Source organism: Sparus aurata, chromosome 1 (genome assembly GCF_900880675.1).
Source record: "Sparus aurata chromosome 1, fSpaAur1.1, whole genome shotgun sequence".
Taxonomy (NCBI): Eukaryota; Metazoa; Chordata; class Actinopteri; order Spariformes; family Sparidae; genus Sparus; species Sparus aurata.
In genome coordinates this window covers 6,707,383-6,729,220 of record NC_044187.1, presented here as the reverse complement: position 1 = coordinate 6,729,220, position 21,838 = coordinate 6,707,383, and the positions used below count along the sequence as shown (strand labels likewise).

At 42.6% G+C, this 21,838-nt stretch overlaps 1 protein-coding gene across 23 annotated transcripts in view; it reads right to left on the bottom strand.

Moving 5' to 3' along the window:
• The window catches only part of cacna1ab (calcium channel, voltage-dependent, P/Q type, alpha 1A subunit, b), an 84,598-nt gene that overhangs the window by 12,798 nt on the left and 49,962 nt on the right, over window positions 1-21,838 (bottom strand). For 6 of the 23 annotated variants that reach the window (XM_030414818.1, XM_030414762.1, XM_030414799.1 and 3 more), the window contains 8 exons: window positions 19,415-19,520; window positions 18,943-19,050; window positions 16,358-16,461; window positions 12,561-12,682; window positions 11,395-11,527; window positions 9,881-9,994; window positions 6,122-6,139; window positions 5,573-5,608 (listed from right to left, as the gene is read on the bottom strand). In XM_030414818.1, the coding sequence (XP_030270678.1) occupies window positions 5,573-5,608; window positions 6,122-6,139; window positions 9,881-9,994; window positions 11,395-11,527; window positions 12,561-12,682; window positions 16,358-16,461; window positions 18,943-19,050; window positions 19,415-19,520 (741 nt within the window). The remainder of the gene's footprint in view (window positions 1-5,572; window positions 5,609-6,121; window positions 6,140-9,880; window positions 9,995-11,394; window positions 11,528-12,560; window positions 12,683-16,357; window positions 16,462-18,942; window positions 19,051-19,414; window positions 19,521-21,838) is intronic. The other 17 variants (XM_030414771.1, XM_030414790.1, XM_030414809.1 and 14 more) reach the window with 9 other exon arrangements.

Sequence of the window (21,838 nt, the reverse complement as noted above, 5' to 3'; positions counted from 1 at the left end):
CACCCACCTGATCAGAAACAACACACCGAAATCACCCGTTGACCCGTCTTACATCTCACATATCGGCTTGCGATCTTTTGCATTCTCATAGCTTGACCCTTAGCCGCCCTGAAACCCCCCCCCCCCAAACTACTAAGCCTTTGACAAGCACATGTAATACCATGCTTCTTCACCATAAACACGGAGGAATGAAACATACGGGAGGATAAACAGGGATCTGACAGGAAGAGAAGAATAAAAGAGGGCAGAGAGACAGAGAGCAAGCATGAAGGAAGGCCATAGAAACCATGCCTCACATGCACAATGCAGAGGAACCTTTACCGGACGTCTCCAGACGGCAGCCGTGCTTCATTTAGATCATACTCCGGTTGGAAAAAGCCGGGAGAAAACCCTGACATCGCTCTTTTTTTCCCCAACGTAACCAATAAGCATATCGCTGCATCACTGATACCACAGAGGCTTGTAACAGCTGATTGGTAAAGTAAGAACATCTCATTGATTAGCAACATCTGGCAACGTGTTAACTCGCGGATCAGCACTCTCGTTTCTTCCAATCATCCACACACAGGTGCTTTTCTCGGTTGTTGGTTGTCGTTTCCCAACACAGAGTATGACGTAAATCAAATATGGCAGCCAGGTGGATAAAGTCACATTCCACAACCTCAGAGCCCGGTCAGAGCGCTCCGACAGATCCCAGCAGGAAAATAACCACAGGATTAATTATCGTGTTTATAAAAAGGGGGTTTGTGTGCTGCATGTTGAATTAAGCTGTCGGTTTGTCTTCGTGATGTCAGTGCAGAGAGGTGTTCACTGTCGGCTGTACCCAACGATATCCGCGTCAGATTTTATGACATAATCACTCAAATAAAACCCAATTTTAACGCATTTCTTGAACAAACTGAACAGGCCAGTGTCATCAACGTAAATACATGTACTTGCTTGCAAACAAATATGGACTAAAGCAGAATGTTTCTTCAGATTAAAACTAATTACATCTTCTTTTTCGATACATTTTGACTTTTGGACTTCACAAACATTCTGGATTTTGTTTATCTGGAATCAAGTCGGAAACAATCCTACACAATTACAACACTTATAATATCAGTGAAGCCTAAACTTTATCTGCAGTAGTGCAGAAACGTCAGGTTTAAACAGATTAAAAGACACCCGACACGATTAAACAAACAGAAAAACTGCATAGACTTAAAATATCGAAGCTTCAAACTATTTGGTACAGCCCGACGTAAAAGTGTTTGAATGTAGAATCAACTAAATAATGCGTAGATATAGTTACACTATCTTTGTGTGCATGTTTAGAAAATATAATATGTGGCCGTGTTTTTGCATCAAGACACAGATAATCAGCGAAACATACAGAGAAACAGGCTCCAGTTAAAGTCTACGTGATGGATTCTGGAGCCAGTCTTGTGTGATTTTCCTGCCGGGCTCGATATCAGGCTCCTCGGACCAGAACCCGACCCTGCTGACACCCTGAACCCCCCCGGAAAGCTTCACATCGCCCTGAAGCACACGTCAGTCTGCAAGCAGCAGGCCGGACAACGGATTCACCGTCCTGAGAGGAGCTGCACTACACACACACACACACACACACACACACACACACACTCTGAGCAGCTTAACACAAGCCATGCACGCCCACTGGGTTGCCGGCAGCACGGGATTACAGATCTGCACACACTGAAGACACACACACACTTTTCTTTATCGCCTCCCTGAATGAAGTGTATAAAGTTAAATATCAACGATTCTCAGTCCATTCTCTCTCACTTTATTTGGGCACTAGTGAGGCCGACGTCTCAGCTATAATCGTGACACGTCTGCTGTGCCGAGCGTCGTTAAGGTGGTTTCAATCTGCACAGCAGCGTTTCCAAATGTTGTGCATGGAGGTATTTCCAGGTGTGCAGTATCACTATTTTCCACACATTCATTTCCGATTACAGAGCTAAATTCTACACCCTTTATAAAATTAGTTAAAAATCTTGCAGGGAGCCAAAAATAAAGGTGTAGAGAGTGATTAGATAACTACTAATTTACAGGTGTGCCTGGAGATTTTGACCATCGACCTTTTTGGCAAATTCCAGCTCAAACTACACGAGTAGCTAATATAAATTACAGACACTATTACTAAATGTTTTCAGAGGTCGCTCCAGTCACCAATTATTAGCTACTGAGGAACGTATACGAAATAAAACGATATTCGGAGCTGATAAAGTTACTTTTACCTGAATGTTTCCACTTTCAGCTGCTCTATATTTTACACTCTGCTCCTGAATCTGATAATCTGATAATTGATCCGTCCCTGCTAATAATTCTTGTTTTTATAGGCACGGAAACTCTCTTCGCATTAGTTGATCAAGCAGATATTTGTCAGCTTTAATCTGAAAATACTCGTCTGCACACAGAAACATTGTGATCCTGGTGACTCGCGTGTCGACACTAAACTCCCAGTTGTAGCGAATAATGTGCTGAGAAGTTCGAATGACGTCATCCAGACGTGCTGAGCACGAGGACAGTCACTCTTCTCGTCGTCCGGCCTTCACTCCACCTTTCAGGCTACAGAGTGAGCGTTCCCTCGTTCACACACTTCCTCTCCGTCACATCCACGGCAAGACTCATCTCTGCCACGACATGCACGGTTTATGACATGCCGGTACGATGCCAACCGCCAACAGTTTGCACATCAGGCCAGTCCATGCTTTCCGTCATACACTGTTGACCCGGTCTGCAGCGATGCGACAGACTTTAAAAACAAAACAAAAAAACGTAACACACAGGTAACACACACACACGCACGCTGCATACAAGCAGAACTCCAGGGGGAAACTGGTCACGGAGAACAAAACGATGGAGAGCAGAGCGACCTCAACACGAGCAGACACGGAGGGGAGGAAGAGAGAAAGAGAGAGAGAGGAAGAAAGGAAAAGATAGAGACGGTTTAAAAAGAAAAGCTGACAGGGTAGATAGAAGAAGGGAGATGTGATCAAAGTAGATCTGAACAGTGACAATCAGGTCACAGTTGGTTTAGAGAGCTCCGGGTAGGAGGTGGGTGGAGATTCACCGCGGCAAAGCGACTCAGATGGCGACTCTTTGAAGACGAGGAAACGACTGAAATCCGAGTTGTTTGGAGCTGACAGTTAAAACAGACTGCACAAACTATAAAATCAATAATACAAACACTTGATTCAAAGGAAGAAGAGAGGACATAAAATATAGAAATCTGTCCCTCAAATGATCGTGACAAGACACAAGGTTACGAGAAGTTTTGGAAGTGTCACAGCAGCTCGACTCAAACTGAGATTGTTCCCGTGATTCTAACCGATCAAAGCTGGTAACTTTGCTGTTCTGAGAGGTGAGATGACTGTTTTTGTGGAGTCTGGTGGCTTTCAAGATACCAATAATATGCCTGTTTCTGGCTATTAATTAAAAGAGATATTACTGTTTAACAAAAAGGTATTTTAAAGGGACAGTGTGTAACGATTTAAGTCATTTATTAACTCAAATCAACGTCTTCGTTCATAAGCAAGTCCTCATTGGTGTACAATTACCTCTGCCAACAATCTGACTTACCCTCCTGAGCGAAGAATTACCTATCTGAATATACATAGCACGGGCAAGCTCTATGGAGGCCGCCATGTCTTTCCGGTTTTAAAAAACTATGGACTGCCGAGAGGGACACAAAGCACTACGTGGTGCTACGTAGTCAGGCTAAACGCGTTTTCGCTCAGAGCTAGCTTGACTGTGGAACTGAGAGGGAGCTCAGCGAAAGCGCTCGTCACTAACAACAACAATAACTAACTACATCTTTACCTCATTACTTGAATCAGTAGAAATACTCGACGCTGTTGGGAAAGAGTCCATATTTTGAAAATGAGTTTCTTGTCCGTCAGGGCCACCGTAGCTTCTGGAACGTCTCCAAAGTCTTCAGAACGGGAGGGGTGAGCAAAGGAGTGTTGCAATGTAGAACCTCACAGCTAGATGGCGCTAAATACTTGATATATTACACACTGTCCCTTTAAAGCAATAAATCCTTAAACATAGCCTTTAAAAAGGACTTTAAACACACTAAATGTGCAGTTTTTTGGTGGCGTACATGTCAACCAACAACAGCTGCATGTGCAGATGCCAACCAAAGTTTTGGGTACGTTATGATAATTTGCAGATGGAAAACTAAATCTTTTACTGGTCTGTCACTGAACTGAGTCCCTGTTTAAAGACTTTGACTGTTGTTGATTTGGATTGTGCTGTCAGCCTGCCGTAATAATCACAGTATAGACTTTTCCTTTAGACATGCCTGTCCAGGAATGTTGTGTGGCTTTAATTTAATAATATCTAACATATTTAGGATAGTCTTTTATTTTTTCAATGTTGGAATATTCAAAATAATTCAAATGTCATCTCTCTTTTAAAGGTTTAAATGTTTTCATATAATAATTGTATGTATGGTATGAAGTGATGGTTTATCACAGTTACTTCTGGGGAAATACTGTAAATTGTAAGACAATAACAGACCAAGCTGACGGTCAAAATGCAGATACGCTTGCAGGAAAGAAGTGAGTGTGTGCTGTTGTGTGTGTTTTATATGTGCACAGAGTGAAATTACACTCGAAATACAAAACCTGAGCTCAACCTGCGTGCACATTATACAAACTCAATTCCACCTCGCTGCTTGGTCTTTTATTTTCAGTCAGTCAAAAGAATTAAAATGTCATCGCTCTTTGAAAGGTTGTACTCGCATTTAAATGCCATCATATGATAATTACAAGTATAAAGTAGTCCTAATAATAGTCTGGCAGCACTTACGTGTCAGTCAAAATGCAGATATGCTCGCAGGAAAGAACTGAGTGTGCGCTGTTAGGTGGGTTATGTATGAGCACAGACTAAAAACAGACTGAATATACAGAGAGATGTATTTCTTTTTGAGTGAAACACAAAGAGTGTGCGCGTGTTACAAATTCAGTTCAACCCGTCAACCCACTTGGTTCCCCCTGACTAAATCTGACTTAAAGGGATATTCAGGTGTAAGTTTAATCCATGGTCTAAATCACCGTGAAACTGTGTTAGACTCCCTCTCGAGAGATCAAGTTAGCAGACCGCTAATTTACGGAGTTTTATCAACCTCAGAAACGACCGCACGACAACAATACACTGCAGTAAATGGATCCAAATATAAACCGCCACCAAAAAGCCACAAATAATGCTCAGAACAGCACCAAACTTCAGCAACAGTACAAATAGGGTCTCAGCACATAGTCCGGGGCAGAAAAGACTCCATTAAAGAATATAGATCTATTAAAACAGCAACAGAGAAGATGTGTTTTATAAATAAAAACGGACGGGGTCATAACTTTACGCCGTCGTGAATACCAAACAGGAAGAGTCGCTGTCACCATCTGACCTCGTCCCAGTGCAGGTCACACCCACACATATGATACACCACATTCTGGTTCAGATCCAGTTTGAAGAAGTGATTGACAGAGAGACAGAAGAAGAGAGAGAGAGAGAGAGAGAGAGAGAGAGAGAGAGAGAGAAAGAGAGAGAGAGAGGTACATACACTGAGGTTATTTCCGCGAGGCCTGTGTCTCCTCCGCTGCAGAGCAGGACAACACAGAGATGATACGTAGAGCAGAGCAGTGTAGCACACACACACACACACACACACACAAGCACGCACACACACACACACACAGGCCCGACATAGCATAGCCGCCAGGACCGAGAGAGAAGAAGAGAGGCAGAGGACGAGAAACAAACGACAGAGATATGAAGGAGGGACGGAGGATGAGTCCATGATGAGGAACGTAACCGTGTTTCGGGAGGGAGGGGGGGAGAAAAAATGACAAGGGCAGGGATGACAGAGATGTAGGACATGTATAGAAGTGAAGGAGAAGACGAAGGGAAGGATGACGAAGACGTAAACGAACAACAAGAAGTGATAGAGAGGACAGAGAGAGAGAGAGAGAGAGGGAGGACCCAGTTAATTTAAAGGAGGCCAGTGCACACACATATAAGAGCGAGGTGGGTGTGCCAGTGAGCGAGAGAGGACAGAGGACAATATATAACACACACACACACACACACACACACACACACACACACTTACCGAAACAGCATGAGCTCTCTGTAAGGCAGAGCAGTGTTAGAAGGCAGTAAGTAACACACATATATAGTGTATACACAACACACACACACACACACACACACACACTGGACATCTTCTACACTCCCGCAGCATCTGTCTTCATTCATGTTCCGTTACTGATTATATAAACTAATTCTTTGAAAGTTTAATTATGTTAACGCCGAGTTAACAGCGCTCACGCAGGTCAGGTGGTGTTTGTTTTAATGAGCAGGGAGCACCGAATGGGTGGAGTTTGTCTAAATATATAGGGAACTGATTGTTCACTTTCTTGTTGGAAAGACAAGCGTGCAAAGAAGCGTCCCTGGAAACTTGGTATTTCAACTGGAGGAGATGAAACGCAGTCGCGTCGAGCGTCTCGTCTCTTTTAACCTCCAAACGGAGACGATTCCGACACATGGAGCATCTTTGACTTCTAACCGAGATCTCAAGAGCTGTTTGTGTCCTGTGTGAAATCAAAAGTTTTGTTCCCTTAACTTAACAAAACTGTGACTGAAAACTGAAGTAAAGTCCAGATTTCTGATCGGACACGGGACTTTATCCCGACGAGAGTTTGTGTCCAGTTAGAATCCAGTCGTCCAACATGTTTTGCTGCAGCCAATCTTTATACTATATCACCTGACTTCTAAAGGCTTTCCGGCAGAAAACTTCCAATATGCCAGCCCCGGCAGCCCAGATAGACAAAATATATGAAAGGTCACACAGTTCTCAGACGCACTGCAACGTCCTGCGATCGTCTGGGTGAAATAACAAGTTTAAAGGGAGACCCGTCTCAGTCAGTGGGTTTTTTTGGAGAGTGTTATTTTGTTTGGTTGGAAGTGCATTTGATTTAAAATGAAACAATAACTGTGGTTATGAGTGTAAGGTGCTAACTGTTAGCTTTAATTTGAGGCTGTTTACATCCGGTTCGTATCATTATATCCAGAGTATTTTAGAGGACAAAGAAGAGAAGCCTAAATAACAAGATTTTAATATATAACAAGCTGCAGACTTTACGTCACTAATCAACCGCATCCATCTTCTAAATTAGAAACTTAAAGTGAAACTCTCAGCAAAATGCAACCTAAGGAAAAAGCATAATTACGACGAAAGAGGCACTTTTAAGATTTACCGTATTTTAATTTTCGGGTCAAACTCATTTTCAATGGGAGAGCTATGGGAACTTTAGCGATAGCATCAAAATCTCTATTTTTAAAACAGTAAGAAGTCTCGACACAACATGAAACTTTGCTCGTAGTATCACCAGGGTCTCTACACATGAACACGAGCAGTGAGAACATTGTTTGTGTACACAAAGTTTACTAAAAAGAAGGTTTTTGAACAACTCACGTTAGCAGTAGCTTGTTCCGCTCGCCGCCGTCCTGCCAGTGGAGAAGTGTCGATCTCAGAATGTGATGTAACCTGGAGGACAGTTAAGGTGGAACGCTCCTAAAGCTTAGTTCCATATGAATGCAGGATAATTTGTTTTTTTGTCATTAGAGAAAAACAATATTGACCTTGAAGTTGAAAAAGGAGCCTCATATAAGAAACAATACTAGAATCAAAAGCCGGAAAAGTCACGTGAGATCTCGCGTGGATAGTTGTTGCTGGAAGACAGTAGTTCCACCTTAACTGTCCTCCAGGTTACGTCACATTCTGAGATCGATACTTCTCGGCTGGCAGGACGGTGGCGAGCGGAACAAAAAAACCTTCTTTTTAGTAACTCTGTGTACACAAACAATGTTTTCACTGCTCGTGTTCATGTGTAGAGACCCTGGTGATACTACGAGCAAAGTTTCATGTTGTGTCGAGTCTTCTTACTGTTTTAAAAATAGAGATTTTTATGCTAACGTAAAAGTGCCCGTAGCACTCCCATTGAAAATGAGTTTGACCCAAAAACGAAAATACGGTAAATCTTAAAAGTGCCTCTTTCATCGTAATTATGCTTTTAAACGAGCGTTTGACTCGGGTACATTCACAAAAAGACCCTTGATTGCATTTTGGCGAGAGTTTTGCTTTAACCTACTAGAACAGGTAGATATCGTACTGACTCCTCCTCACACATCACATTCCCTCTTATACATCTCTCTACCTCATCCTCTAAATGTTCATACAAAAACACTCCATGGAGTTACCAACATACCAAAGTGAGAGCAACATGACTGGATGCAGTGACAGTGGTAATGCCTGTATGCATGAATGGTGTGTGTATGTGTGTGTGTGTGTGTGTAACTGCAGCCAGAGGCTTCACAGTAAAGTCTGCATGGAAATATAAATTCCAGCTCTTCTTATGAAAATGGTGCAGGTTTATTTCTGATCTGTGAGCAGAGAGCGAGGGCTTTCTGTGTCCTCACTTTCTTCATAAAGTTCCTGTCATGGCTGTTTTTATCTAGCTTGTTCCTTCTATACCTGCTGAGTACATTCATGAGGCCAGATTTCAAAATCTGTCTGTGTCTCATCCTAAAATTTGATTTTCTTATTCACTATTTGGAGTTAATAACTTCTACAAAAAGGTTCAGCTGGGATCGAAGCATCTGTAACAGCTTCTACGTCAGACCACCCGCTTCATATCTCACATGCAATGGAGGAATGGAGAAAATAGAAAAATAAATACATTCATAAACTCAATAAATACACTAATACGCCTTTCAGTGCACCAAAAATAACATTTAAATTAATTAAATTAATTTTCCTTATTTCCTCACTTTTTACCTTTCTATTATTCAGTTATCGACCGTAAAGTAAGTATATTTTTAAATGACAAAATTAAATAAAACAAATGGAAAACCAAATCGGGAATAAAATAAAAATACGTTAATACAACGTTAAATAAATACTGAAGCAATTAAAACGGAAATATCAATTTATGTCACCTTTTATGCATCATTTTATAAATATTTTTCTTTGCCCACATTCATTTTTAGTTTTTGTTTCCTGCATTTTAATGGCATATTCATATTATGTGCTTGTTTTTGTTTATTTCTTTCTGCTTTCTGCAGCTTCAATCCTCCATAAAATACACCTGCGACGTCAAAGAAGAGTCTGTTTGGACACGTTCATGATGGCGGCAATGAATTTGCAATGTGGCTGTATTTGTTTTGAATGATTTATATGCTGCAGAAACGTTTTTACTTCATGAGTTTTTCTTTTTTGGGTCACTTTGATCGCTGAGGAGAGACGTTGACTCTGGCCACAGTTGACACATGACAGACACACCAAGGATTTGATGGAGATGGAACAGGAACAGGGTTCGACCACATATTCTATACATATAGGTCCTCTAGATATATATTCTGTACATATCTAGAACACTTATCCAACCATCCGACCTGAGCTGAGCAGCAGCGGTGGGTTGGATAAGGTTGGATAGGTGGAGGTTAATGAGAGTGAGGGAGGAGGAGGAGGAGGAGGAGGAGGAGGGATGGTGGTGGAGAAGGGAGGGAGGGAGGGATGAGACAGACGGAGGTGAATTTACAGAAGTCTCGCTGCTTCTTTGCATCCTGTCAGAACATTTTGTTGAAATTGTTCAATTACAGATATTTTGACTCATTATTGAAATCTAGCAATGATGCCAGAATAACAGAAATGTTTCTTGGCTTTGGTTTTGATTTCAGACGCGGCTCTCGTCTCTGTTCGAGGATGCGAGGAGACTTTGTCTCTGATTCACTCTGGCTGTCTTCACTGCTAGCAGGCGTGTTAATGGGAGGGGGGTGATGGTGATGATGGTGGGATGAAGGTGCTCACTTGGTTGTCTGCCGAGAGGCGGGGCATGGAGAGGGTCCGCCCGTGCCCATCCATTGGGTGATAGGGCTCAGTGTCGGAGTACCCGTCCCGCCCCATCTCCCTCATCTCTACCGTCTGTAAAAGACAACGAGAGGGGGGCGTGACCACCGTCTGCTGAGGGAGGGGGAGGGGCTCTGACAGGTCATCGGCTGATCGAGGGGGAGGAGCTAACTGAGGTGAAGGTAACAATAAATAAATTCATAAATAAATTTGTCTTAACTACAATTCTGTCTTCATTTATGCAACGTGTTGTCGCATAAATTGACTGTTGCAATCTTCGTTGTTTTGGAAAATTGGCCTCTGAGAGATTTAGATGAGCTGGATATCAATAAAACTAGCTGTAGCCAAAATCCTCTACGTATAATCATGTTCTGAATCCTGGATTGTGGCACAAAACCAAACCCCTGCACCATCAGAGTAGAATTCAGATCTTTCTGACATAAACCCTGCCGACCCAAAGGGTCCAAAACTGGGGGGGCAGGAAAATATCTCCTCTCCAAACAGTCCACGACACAATTACCAAATCAAAATACAATCTTAGTACGTTAGTCATGGGATTGAAGAGAGAGAGAGAGATGAGGGGCTGGAGGGGGAGTCCCAACAGACAAGTGAAAGGAAGGAGGAGAAGGTGCACATCACAAAACACATCCACCAGCTCCATCCACCGAGCCAACTGGTTCATAGAGGAGGTTGAAGAGTGGAGAGGAACAAAAATAAAAGGAATAAGGAAGATTGTGAGACCAAAGAGAATACGGGAGATGGTGACTTTGAGCAGGGAGATGAAGAAAGAGAGACAGATAGAAAAAAAAAGAAAAGAGCTCAAAGGACAGAGAGATGCTACAGTCGTCATCCAGCAAGATTTCAACTCTGAACTAAGAAAAGTGTTTGTTGGCGGTGACGGAGTGGATTAAAGGACTAACAGCTCTCAGTCTTTCCACAACAAGGACGAAGTTCTTCTGTTCCTCTGCAGCTGCATCAGATCACTTCATTCTGAAATGCCCATCCAACCACTTCTGAGGTTAGATATGGGTCATATAAGATAATATAAAATAAAATACTTACCTGGATGCAAAGAACAAACAGATGGTTTTACTTTCAGCTCAGTTACTCATCTTAAAATGCTGGTTTTAATTTGTCTTTATTGTCCATCAAAAGGTTTCCTGCTTTTGCATTCAAGCTCTTAGATCAACTTTCAATTAAGGATAAGCACTGGAGTAATTAAAACTCAACTGACAACATAGTTTAAGGTCTTCAGTGGATAAGGAAGTCCATATGAAGTGATTTAGATAATGAATAAAGAGTTTTTGCACCTCTAGTTTAACATTCAAGGTGCAGATTGCAAGTGTGCTGGTTTCAGGACGTTTCAGGACGTTTCAAGATGTTTCAGTATGTGCGTTGCAACAGCGGGAGTCCTGAGGATTGTTGAGTATTTGAACCGTGGCGTGGTTGCGTGTGCACCTGTGTGTCTATCATACCTGCGAGTTGTGACGGTTGTCGTGGTGATCGTCGGGGTAGGGTCTGTCGGGGCTCCAGTTACCCTTTTGGAACATTTCCTGGGCTTTGGGCGTCACCCACGACTGGCTCTCAGTCATGCCACCTTCAGGAGGTCTGGCACCCACACATACACACAAGTCAGGGGATTACAAGTCTGGGAGGCTTCCAGGTGAAGAAAATTCACAGTTTGAGTAGCAGTTTATGAGATCTTTGACCAATCAGGCAGCTGATGCTGAAGGATCTCTTCAAATCGAGTGTTTATACAAATTAAAGAACATTTTGTGCATATATCGTGATGCCACAGATGTTTTAATGAAGCCTCATGGTTTAATAATGTGCTTATTACCCAAATAATAATAATAATATAACATTCCACGACCCCGATAGAGCTGTAACACTAGCGGGGCATGAAATTGACAATTTGGCCTTGAGAGTGGTGCAAGAAGACGACAACATACTGCAACCTAAATAAAACAGGCGTATTCTCTGTAGAGTAGCTGTTTCAAGGATGTCTCAAAAATAAACTGAAGGTCTACATTATCGCACTGCACTGAAATCTGCACAAGCTCACGTTAAAAATCTACCACGCTAACTTTAGCCATACGACTGCAGGATTACAAACAATAACATACATTCATACTCTGACACTTTCTCTTACATTCACATACACAGATACAGATTTGTAAAGCATTACAACTATGATAATCCTGCTCAACTTAATAAAGAGTATGCATACATTTTCCAAAGGGCTTTCTTTTTTGGGGGGCACATATCTGATTCTCTCCCAAAGCTGACTGATTTTATTTTTATTTTCAGCGACCCCAACTGTATCGCACACCAGAGTTGAATTAGACAAGTGAAATGTTGATTGTTGATTTTCACAGAAAATCAAAGACAAAATTCAGCACGAGAAAGCTGACATGTACCACACTAAACACCAGATCTATTAACTTCTGCAACTGAAAACTGAAGGTTGGACTGATACAAATCTCTTTTGACTTCCTGATATAAACTTGAAAAGAAACAAGAAGCCCCTAAAAATCTCACAAAAGGTGCACAAAGTGTTATAATCAATTACTACAAATATGAATACTTCCTGCCTTTCAGTGCACCACATGTAAGTTCCCACCTGCGCCCAGTCACTCACATGCTGTTGAGGTTGTCCGGCTGGGTGCTGGGGAGGCCGTTCAGGCCTTGGCCCCCCTGGCCGTCGGTGCCCCCTCCCTCAGAGGGCGGTTCCAGGCGCTGAAACATTAATGGCGTTCGGTTCTGTGTGAGATACACGACATGGCCTGCAGGCTGGCATCAGGCACACTCAGGGGGCAGACACAGGACACAAACACAGGATGCACTCGCAGCATGCACCCACACGGGGGCGCCATCAGCAAGCACATGGCTGTGGGTATCCAAGGTAAAGTTACCTGCCAGACTACTGATCTGGGATCTGCTGACCACACTGAACAAGTGTTTAAATCAACACTGCCGGCTTTAAGGTTACTTGACTTTGTCCTTTATATCACTTTGGGCTGATGTTCAGGGAGGGAAAGCTGATCTCAGATCTGTGTCAGAGGGAAACTTTCACCTTAGGCATTTGAGGTAAGATTGCTCATAAATCACAGGTTTTGGACCAGATTAACATATTCATGAAACACATGATCAAAAAAGACATTTTACTCAAAAGTCATCATTCATCTGCTAAGATTTTGAGTAATATGCCATTTTGTAGAAAGTAGACATCTGATCCTGAACTAAGAACATCTGCTTCCATCAGGTCAGAGGTCAGACAGGCTTCCTCCCAGGGAATGCTGGGTAATGAAGACCTCTCAGGAGTGGCTTAAAGGCAACGGTTCATGACTGCTTCAGCCGGTGTCATGTCCCTCCACAGCCTGGAAGCTAAAGGCTGAATGCTAAATGAGTGCAGATGGATCGAGGCCTGTTCAGAAACAGATACACGTCCGAACCTCCTCGGACACGTCAGGCTGACCTGCTGGACAGGAAGCTCGATGCTACGATGTCAAAACTTTGAAGGATATTTGTAGTTTTACAAACCGATCTTTAAAGACTCGGCGGGTGAAGGTGGTAACAGAAGCTTTACAGTGGTTTCCTAATCTGTAGTAAAAACTGTATATTTTGGTTTGGAGGTGCACATATCTTTAAAGGATTGTTTTAATGTGGTGTACATTTTCTAAGTAGGCCGAAGGTTTTAAGCAAGTGTTCTGGTGTGGTAGCTTCAGGAGAGTCGGCTTAAACCAGAATTATACTTCTGCTAAGATGCACAGAAATGTCTGTGTCATGTTGCCTTGTCCACCAACTTTCTGTTACGTGCCTCACCTTTTTATCCCAAATCCATCCATGTATAAAAGTTAGTAAGTGTGCTAGTCAGATTTGTTCATGGTGTGCAAGTCAGGGCTAACTTTGGTAAGCTAGCTAAAAAGCAGAATTGTCGAATTAGCTCAGAAATTCACTGTGACACTCAACTTTGTTGGTGCCTTCAAGTTGTTTAAATATTTACCTAGCTATTAGAAATTCAAGCCTATCATTGCTTGAGAGCTGTAGTCCTCTAATGTATTTGCCAAAAGCAACAATATGTCAGCTGAAAACCTTCAATTAACAGCTGATCAGACACTGAAGCACAGCCATTTCCTGTCCAGTCGTCATCTCCTGTGCCACAGAGGTGGACGGCTCAAGTTCGTCTCTGGACAGTCTTGTTTGATACTGGATAGCTCCAATGGTGCATCCTGAGAAAGTTCATGGTAGATGGCGAATACATACACACCAAACACCTAACGCAGACACTGGCTTTAATGGAGTATGTTTCAGCAGCGGCATATGTATCAATGAATTGTTCCAGGATTGACTGATTACATACGGCGCCACTGGTCACAGGAACCTCCACTCAACATCCCACCAACCACCACAGCAGACAGACAGGCAAACAGACAGCTTCATGAACACACAGAGTGGAGAGAATGGGTCTCGGTTAGAGCAACTTGGTGACAATCGGCGTGGATTGACCAAACAGCGAGAGCTTGATAAGCCAAGGTCTCATCTCTTCCTGGAAGGATAAAGGGAGTGCATCAGAAGGGACAGAGATGACGCAAGACAACAAACAACAGAGTGAAGAAACAGGAGAGTGACGGACAGCAGAAAGAATACCAGACAACAAAATATTTGAGACACAACAACAGCTCAACAAACACCAAAGGGGACAGTTGTGGCGTGAAGAGGCACAAGTAGGACGGAAGACGAGAGAGACGAGCACAGCGGATGAGGGGTTAAAGAAAAATCCACCACCTGGATCACTAACACTGTTACAAGAGAACATGAGCTATCCTCTAAAAACTTTCCCTTGCTCATGAACTTACTACAACTCTATTGTATTAACATATATAGGTCTCGGAGAGCACAGATGACACCAAATGATAAATCTTGTTGACTCCAAACGAGTCATGACTTTTAAACTGGATTAGCCATGATGTTTTAGTCAGCAAGTAAGGAAGACGAGAAAATGTGGATACATTTGACCAACTCTCTTGGAAAGGAGAAGGGATTATATATGCACTGTGGCCAGGGACATGGGAGAAAGGCTACTAATGCAACCTTAGGTTAGACACAAAGTTTAGTTCAGAAAACCTGCAAATTAACTTGCTAATGAGTGTTGCCTGGCTGGGTCTGACGTCTCCTGGATATGCATGAGTTGGGCTCTCAGCTTTATTTAACAGACAGGTTTGGACTGATTACAAGTACATTTCAGGGTCTTTTTTAGGTTTGGGCCTGAATTTATGGACCTCTGATGTGGACATATAAATACAAAACAGCAATCAAATTTGTGAACACTGAGGTTCGTCCATGATCCAGACCACATCCTTAATTCAAAACACACCATGTAAAGGTTATGTTTTTGGGTGGATTATTCCTTTAAAATGGTACAGCATTACAAAAAGAGAGACAGGAATGACGTGAGATACTGTGGACATGGCAAACGACGATGACAGACACACAGACTGCTTGAAGTCCTTGTGTACTGCTGATGTTGAGAGAGCCTGTGTGGACCTGTCCATTCAGTCCAATGGGATGGCTGCATTCAAGAACATACCAACACATACTGTTTAAAGAAGAAACACTAACATACTCTCCAGTCACCAATGCACTCCTTTGTTCTTCAAAGTGGAAATCCCATCTTAAGAAATATATGTCTATGAGCAAATTTGGACTTGGTTGTATCCCCTAAAATTTAGGATCAAGTGCTGATGACTTGCTGAAGTAAACTGGAGGTATTTCATGAGTGGAGAGATGTTTCCACACGTCCACAGAGTGGATTGAAAAATACAAATACAGCGGGCGCGAGTGCATCTCAACGGCATTCATCGACATGAAGGGAAGAGCACTGACAGGGAACAAAAGGTAAGGCCATGTGGTATCATCATCATAATTATCATCACGGTTCAGAACATTGCCAACAACAAAAACCGTAGTTGTGAATTGGTAAACCTTCGTTAACACCGAATCCTCCTCACCACGTTCAAACAGCCCATGGCGAGAAGACAAAGAAAATTTAAAAGCAGTTGTTGTGGGAAAGGTTGCTAAATAGCTAGAGAAAGTAAAGCAGGTAGAAACCTCTGTTAGCAAGCACGGTAAAAGGCATAAGGCTGGTGGAGGGAGCAACACGGTGCTTGATAAGAACGTAGATTCTCAGGTGGCATGCTAATAAAGGGCATAGCACAGGCGGAGAGAGAGGTAGGAAGTTTTTTTTGGATGTGTAGCTGAGAGTTTATATAGGATTTAAATGTATAAGACGTGGTTCTTATATATTTAAATCCATATTTGGCAGAAGACAGGCAGAAATCTCTACAAGGGCCAGTGGAAGTGGTACCAGGAGGAAGAAGAGAAAAGGGTAATAAAAACTTGTTCGAGTTCAGGGAGTTTCTCTGGGATGGAGTCTACCTGTTCCTCCCGCAGGGCCTGCAGCTTTTTCGTCTTGCTTTGCCGGTAGTATTCCATGATCATCATGGCGGCGTAGATTTTGCCCACCGTCAAGTCTGTGGCTGCTGAGAAAATGACAAGTTACCCTGCAAGATTAGACCCGAGTGGGATGGGACCCTGAGCCGTGGGGGGGAATGGGAGTGGGGTACAAGACACACAACTACAACAACAACAAATTCACAACAACATGCGGAGTACACCAGCAACTGGGCCATTTCTGTTTCATGTCCTATTTGTGAGATAGTTGATTTTTGAGTCTCATTACCAACTCTTCAAATACTGACACTTTTAGCTTTCCCCAATTATAGGTCGTGTCAGCAGAACACCTATATGTAAGGCAAGATAAAGAATAGAGTCTGTTTGTTTGCTGACAATGTGTTTCTGAGCATTGCAAGTGAGACTGCAAACTGCACAGTATAAAAGGACAAACCGCTTTTATAATAGAGACTTATATGCTCTTATGTTGTCTTGAGGGATCATAGGTAACCACTGTGTAAACATGTATGTGCAGCATTAACAGAAACAGACACACCAATCGCTGGTGTACAACAGAAAAATACAATATTACAACACTACAATTACTAAAACAACAAGGCCAGTAGTCTTTTCACAGGCAGATGCTGTACCTATACACTGTAACATTCTCTTAGCTGTAATCTAAACATATCAAATCTTGAGCATATTTAATCTTTAGACATAATACTAAGGTACTAGGTAGCCACCTCATTAAGAAACCTTTTGACACCACAGTCAAATGGAAAACAGGAGCTCAATTTTTTTCTAAAAACTCCAGACATGTATCCCTAGAGTTTGGATGGAAGACATTAACATTTAAAATCAGAAAAATACTGAGCTTTGTTTTGGTCGTCGAATAACTAGTTTCTCACTGAACGAGTGGCGCCTTTTTCATAGTGACATGGCTACAAGTCATCCATCATCAAACTGATATTGATAAGATATGACCACAACATATCTTATTTTCTTCTTATATAACTGAGCAATCAGACATGACATATGCATATCTTATACATTCTTAGATGCCATGCGTTACTTGCGGGTATGCATAACATGCATCAGTTTACTAGTTTGTACTCATGGGAGCACTAAAATCATTTCTATAACCTTCTAAACATTCATTCATCACGAACATTTCATATATACTTGTTATATATTTATTTGCCCTCAAGATCTGTTTTTACTGGTCTAATAACTGCTCAGTTCTTCCTGTAGTGAAAAGACTTCTATAGAGGATCTTCTATAGCAGGCACCCCCTGATACCAGGACTAACTGAATGGGTAGAAATCAGCAGTGCAGATATGTGTGCTAATGTTCCCATTCTGGTGTGTTTGTATGTGTATAAGTATGCCTTCAGTACATGTATGGTATGGTGCATTCCTATGTGGGATGTTTTTCTGTGAAAACATACGATGCACGAGCTTTTTCAGCCAGTTAGGTACAAGATTCATCATCAATCTAAACTTAAAAAACACTATTTGACCATCTGTTTTGCAAGAATCCAGTCCAAAATGGCTCAACCAACCAAACCAGGGTTCAGGTAGGCCTGCAACCTTCCATATTGTTGGTAAGGAAAGCACTTGGGACATTTTGTAGCCTGTTAGTAGCTTCAGGAATTGCGTTTAATTGCCCTAGACCTAAAACCAAACAATTTTACAGTACAACCTGAGCCTAAACAGCAACTTTGGCTTAGACACAAATCTTTTTTCTTCATGAATGGAGAGCTAAGTCATGTCTTTTTTACACACCATGTTTGAGGTGGGACGGTTGGTGCTTTACTCTGCCTATTTTCTGTTTAAAAGGTGTGATGACCTAATTGGGTTGGTCTCTGTTCATCGGCCACTGAGTCGGCAGTAATAAAGAAACAAAGCTCAATAGATGTGAACAAGTGGGAATTTTAAAAAGTGGCTAGCATCAGTTAGCAGCTAACACAAATAAGAAGAACAGCAATTCAAATGCCTGCAAACTGGGGAGATGAAACAACCTCTGAGCAGAGGAAGATATCATTGTCAGACATTAAATAATTGTTATTGCCAAGTTATTGGTGTATTGTTTTGAGAGTCCTGCCCTTGCCATTTGTTTCATATGCTGGTATCGTGCAATGTCTTTGACGCTCTTCGAGTCACTACTCCTGCTTGGGGCAGTGAGCAATGAGTTACTGAGGTAACACGTTTCTATCATAGCAATGCTATATGACAGGCCAAGGAGTCACCAAAATCCATTATAACTTGCCTACGGACCATGAATCTTGATACCCAATTTCATTGGAATTTATGAAGTAGTAGATGTTTTGCTTCATACAGCAGCACTGGAAGGATGTTTGGATGTACAGAATATATACTGGTTTATGTTTGTATGCATGTATGTTTGTGTTTGAATGTTATGTATAGTATAGTATGTGAGTTTCTGCTGTAGTGGCCTGATCAGGAGATGCGAAGCAGTGAATGATACTGGCTGGTGGAAGCTGTCCTCTTGGTGAGTTGGTGATCGGACACACACACACCACTATGCTAGTCTCTCCTGCAACTTACCCTTGTGCGGTGTAACCAGCAGGTCCAGCGTCTTCTGCGACAAGTTCGGCCAAATAGCCATCATCTCTTTTCTCAGCTCTGCATCCATCTGGTGCTTGTCTGCACCGCCTGGGTAGCATCAGCAACCCAGAGTGTCCACACACGCATCAACCATTCATACACACATGCATACATCCATACATACGCAAACACCCCACATACATAAGTGCGTACAGAGCAAAAGGAAGTCCAAAAAACATATATGTAGCCATTCACACATGTACACATTCACCCAAAACAAGAAAGTATTTTGTTAGAATCAGAATCAACAGTTTTGTTAAATTTGCTACAATAATCTAGAGTTGTTGAAAAGACAGACAGAAACAGAGAGGAGAAAGTCATATTTGTGAATTACCCAGGAATACCCAAGAGTGTCAGACAGGAGGACAACTGAGATAAACAGTAAATGGATTGTAGTACTTTAGGGTCGTACCCTTGGCAATCTTTATATCCAGTGCTGTCCTGATCAGAGCCATGAGGGTTGAGTTAAAATGCACCGTGTTGTCATCAGCAACCGGCAGATCCATGCGCAGCAGCCTCTGTGGAGAGCCAGTCAGGATGAGAGCATGAGAAAGATACTTGTCCTGGCTTAAGTGTGGTGTGCCTGAACCTTCAGGAAGGGGAGAGGGTGAGGGGTTGGGGGCAGGGTTGAGAGAGCTCCGTAGACAACAGCCAATTACAGTTGGACTGGATTTGTCCAAGGTTTATTTAATGTTCTGTGAGACAGACTAGAGTTAAGGCAAGGGTGACTATAATGTGTTTGGGTAATGATTTGATCAATGTACCCTAATAAGTCAAGTCGGTAAATTTGAGTCGAGGCAATGATCCCTCTGTAAAATGTGTGCTATATTAAGTGATTGTTAAGCATTCGTGTGTTAAGTTTGCTGCACAATTTATAAGTGCGATCACTCACAAATGCAAGAGCATTTGCTTGAGGTAAGAAACTTGAATTGGTGAGTCCCTGCGTCTCCTGATTTTCCAATGATACTCTACGAAACAGCACAGCTATCCAATGAGGGCCATCTGCTGCTAAGCAACTGTGAGAGCCGAGAACCACAAGGAAGAACAATCGGAGCCAAAATGGCCTCCGACCCAACCTGTGCCCATGTTCCCTAAATGTGTGAATGCATTGGCGCATTTACACATCTCTGTTGTTACACACATATAGATATATACTATAACAGTACACATACACTGACCCCCCACCCCCCTCCAGCCCCAACATCCCTCCCCGCCCACTTACACACAATTATTTGCACAGACTGCAATTAAGGGCGCTTAATTGCAGTTGACTTGGTTGACTGGAGAACAATAACAGTATCACTGGAGTAATTCCGCAATTTTTCAGGAGACTGCTGTTGTTTTATTTGAGGCATCTGCTATAGAGCTCCCCCTACCTGTAAGGAGGTTCCCTGTCTTTACATGTCTATACCAGGTAAAACCAATGGAGAATCCTGGGGATAGAACGAAACAAGCTCGGCCAGCTGGGGCCGCTTGCTGTTCCTATCATAACCAGTTGGCATCCATCGGATTTACCTACGAACATGAGCGTTGGGCACTAACGATAGCAAGCACGGCAGTACGATGGCGGTGGGGTTGTGTACGTGCTCGTGTTTCTGAGTGTGTGTGAGTGTCGGGCATGCCCAAAGCCAAGTGTGCGGCAGGCGGAGGGCATCGGCCAACATCCACAGCGCTCGGCAGACAGCAGGCAGGCTCGATGTCGCCCATAGCCATGCGACAGAGATTGTGAGCAATGCATGCAACACCACACAACACCCCCCCAAGAAAACTCCCACATACCCGGACAAACAGAGCATGCAACATGCCTTAACTTCACTCTCATGATCTAACCCCAAAATCTTCTACCCAGCCCACTTTCCCCCGACTTCCCTCAAAACCCACTTTCACAATACAAGCAGCCGTGCATCCGCGCAAAGAGAGTATCCTCAATCCAACTGGATTGATCCTATTGATTGACAGATTCATTTCATAACTTTTTCCGCTCTGTACATTTTTACATGAATGGTTCCCTTAATCATTGCCAAATTGGACAGCGATGGTAGTATTTCATATCAAGTCAAGATCTCTCTCAATGCCAAACGGGTGCAGTGTCTTAAGGGGTTGTCAGAGTTAGAGAGAATTAGAGTTGTGGCATTCCCTGAAAGAAGAAAAAAAATCATAGAGAAGATCAAAAAGAGATGATTGACGTTTCTGTTTTTGTTTTGGACCAACCAGACTTCAAAGTGGTAGTACTGAAGGGTCAGGTGAGGGGGGTCTTTCAAAGGGGACACATGTTAGGGGCAGCTGTTAGTTGAGTTAAACTAGGCGGCTCTAAGCTTGGTCATGAGATGTAGTTACAGATAAAAAGGGAAGGGCGAGTATGAGAAGGGAGAGGAAGATCGTGAAAACACTGAAAGAGTAAAAGAGGATTCAAGAGAACGTGGGTCAATTGGTTTTAACAGAGAGAGGAACGAAGTGTGTGTGTGCAGATAGAAAGAAAGATAAGAAAGAGGCTGAAAATTACAGAACAAGACAAGAGATAAGGACGAGGACTAAAAACAACACTGACATAAGTTTCCTGAGGAGAGGTCAGCTCAAAGAGCAAGGTGTCATAGCGATACACATTTGTCAAAACTTTGAACACTTTTTCAGTAAGGGCGAGAGCTAGTGTCCACTAAAGAGTAGATCAAGAACTTTAGGATTAAGAGTGATCAGTGTCAAATGGTTCAACACGTCTAACCTTCCCCTCTCTGTTCTGACAAAAAAAACCATGAAGACTTTCTGTTCTCACAAGGTCCTTTAATGGACATTTTCTGTGAAACTGTATCAATGAATACTGGAAAGGCTTTGATGGCTG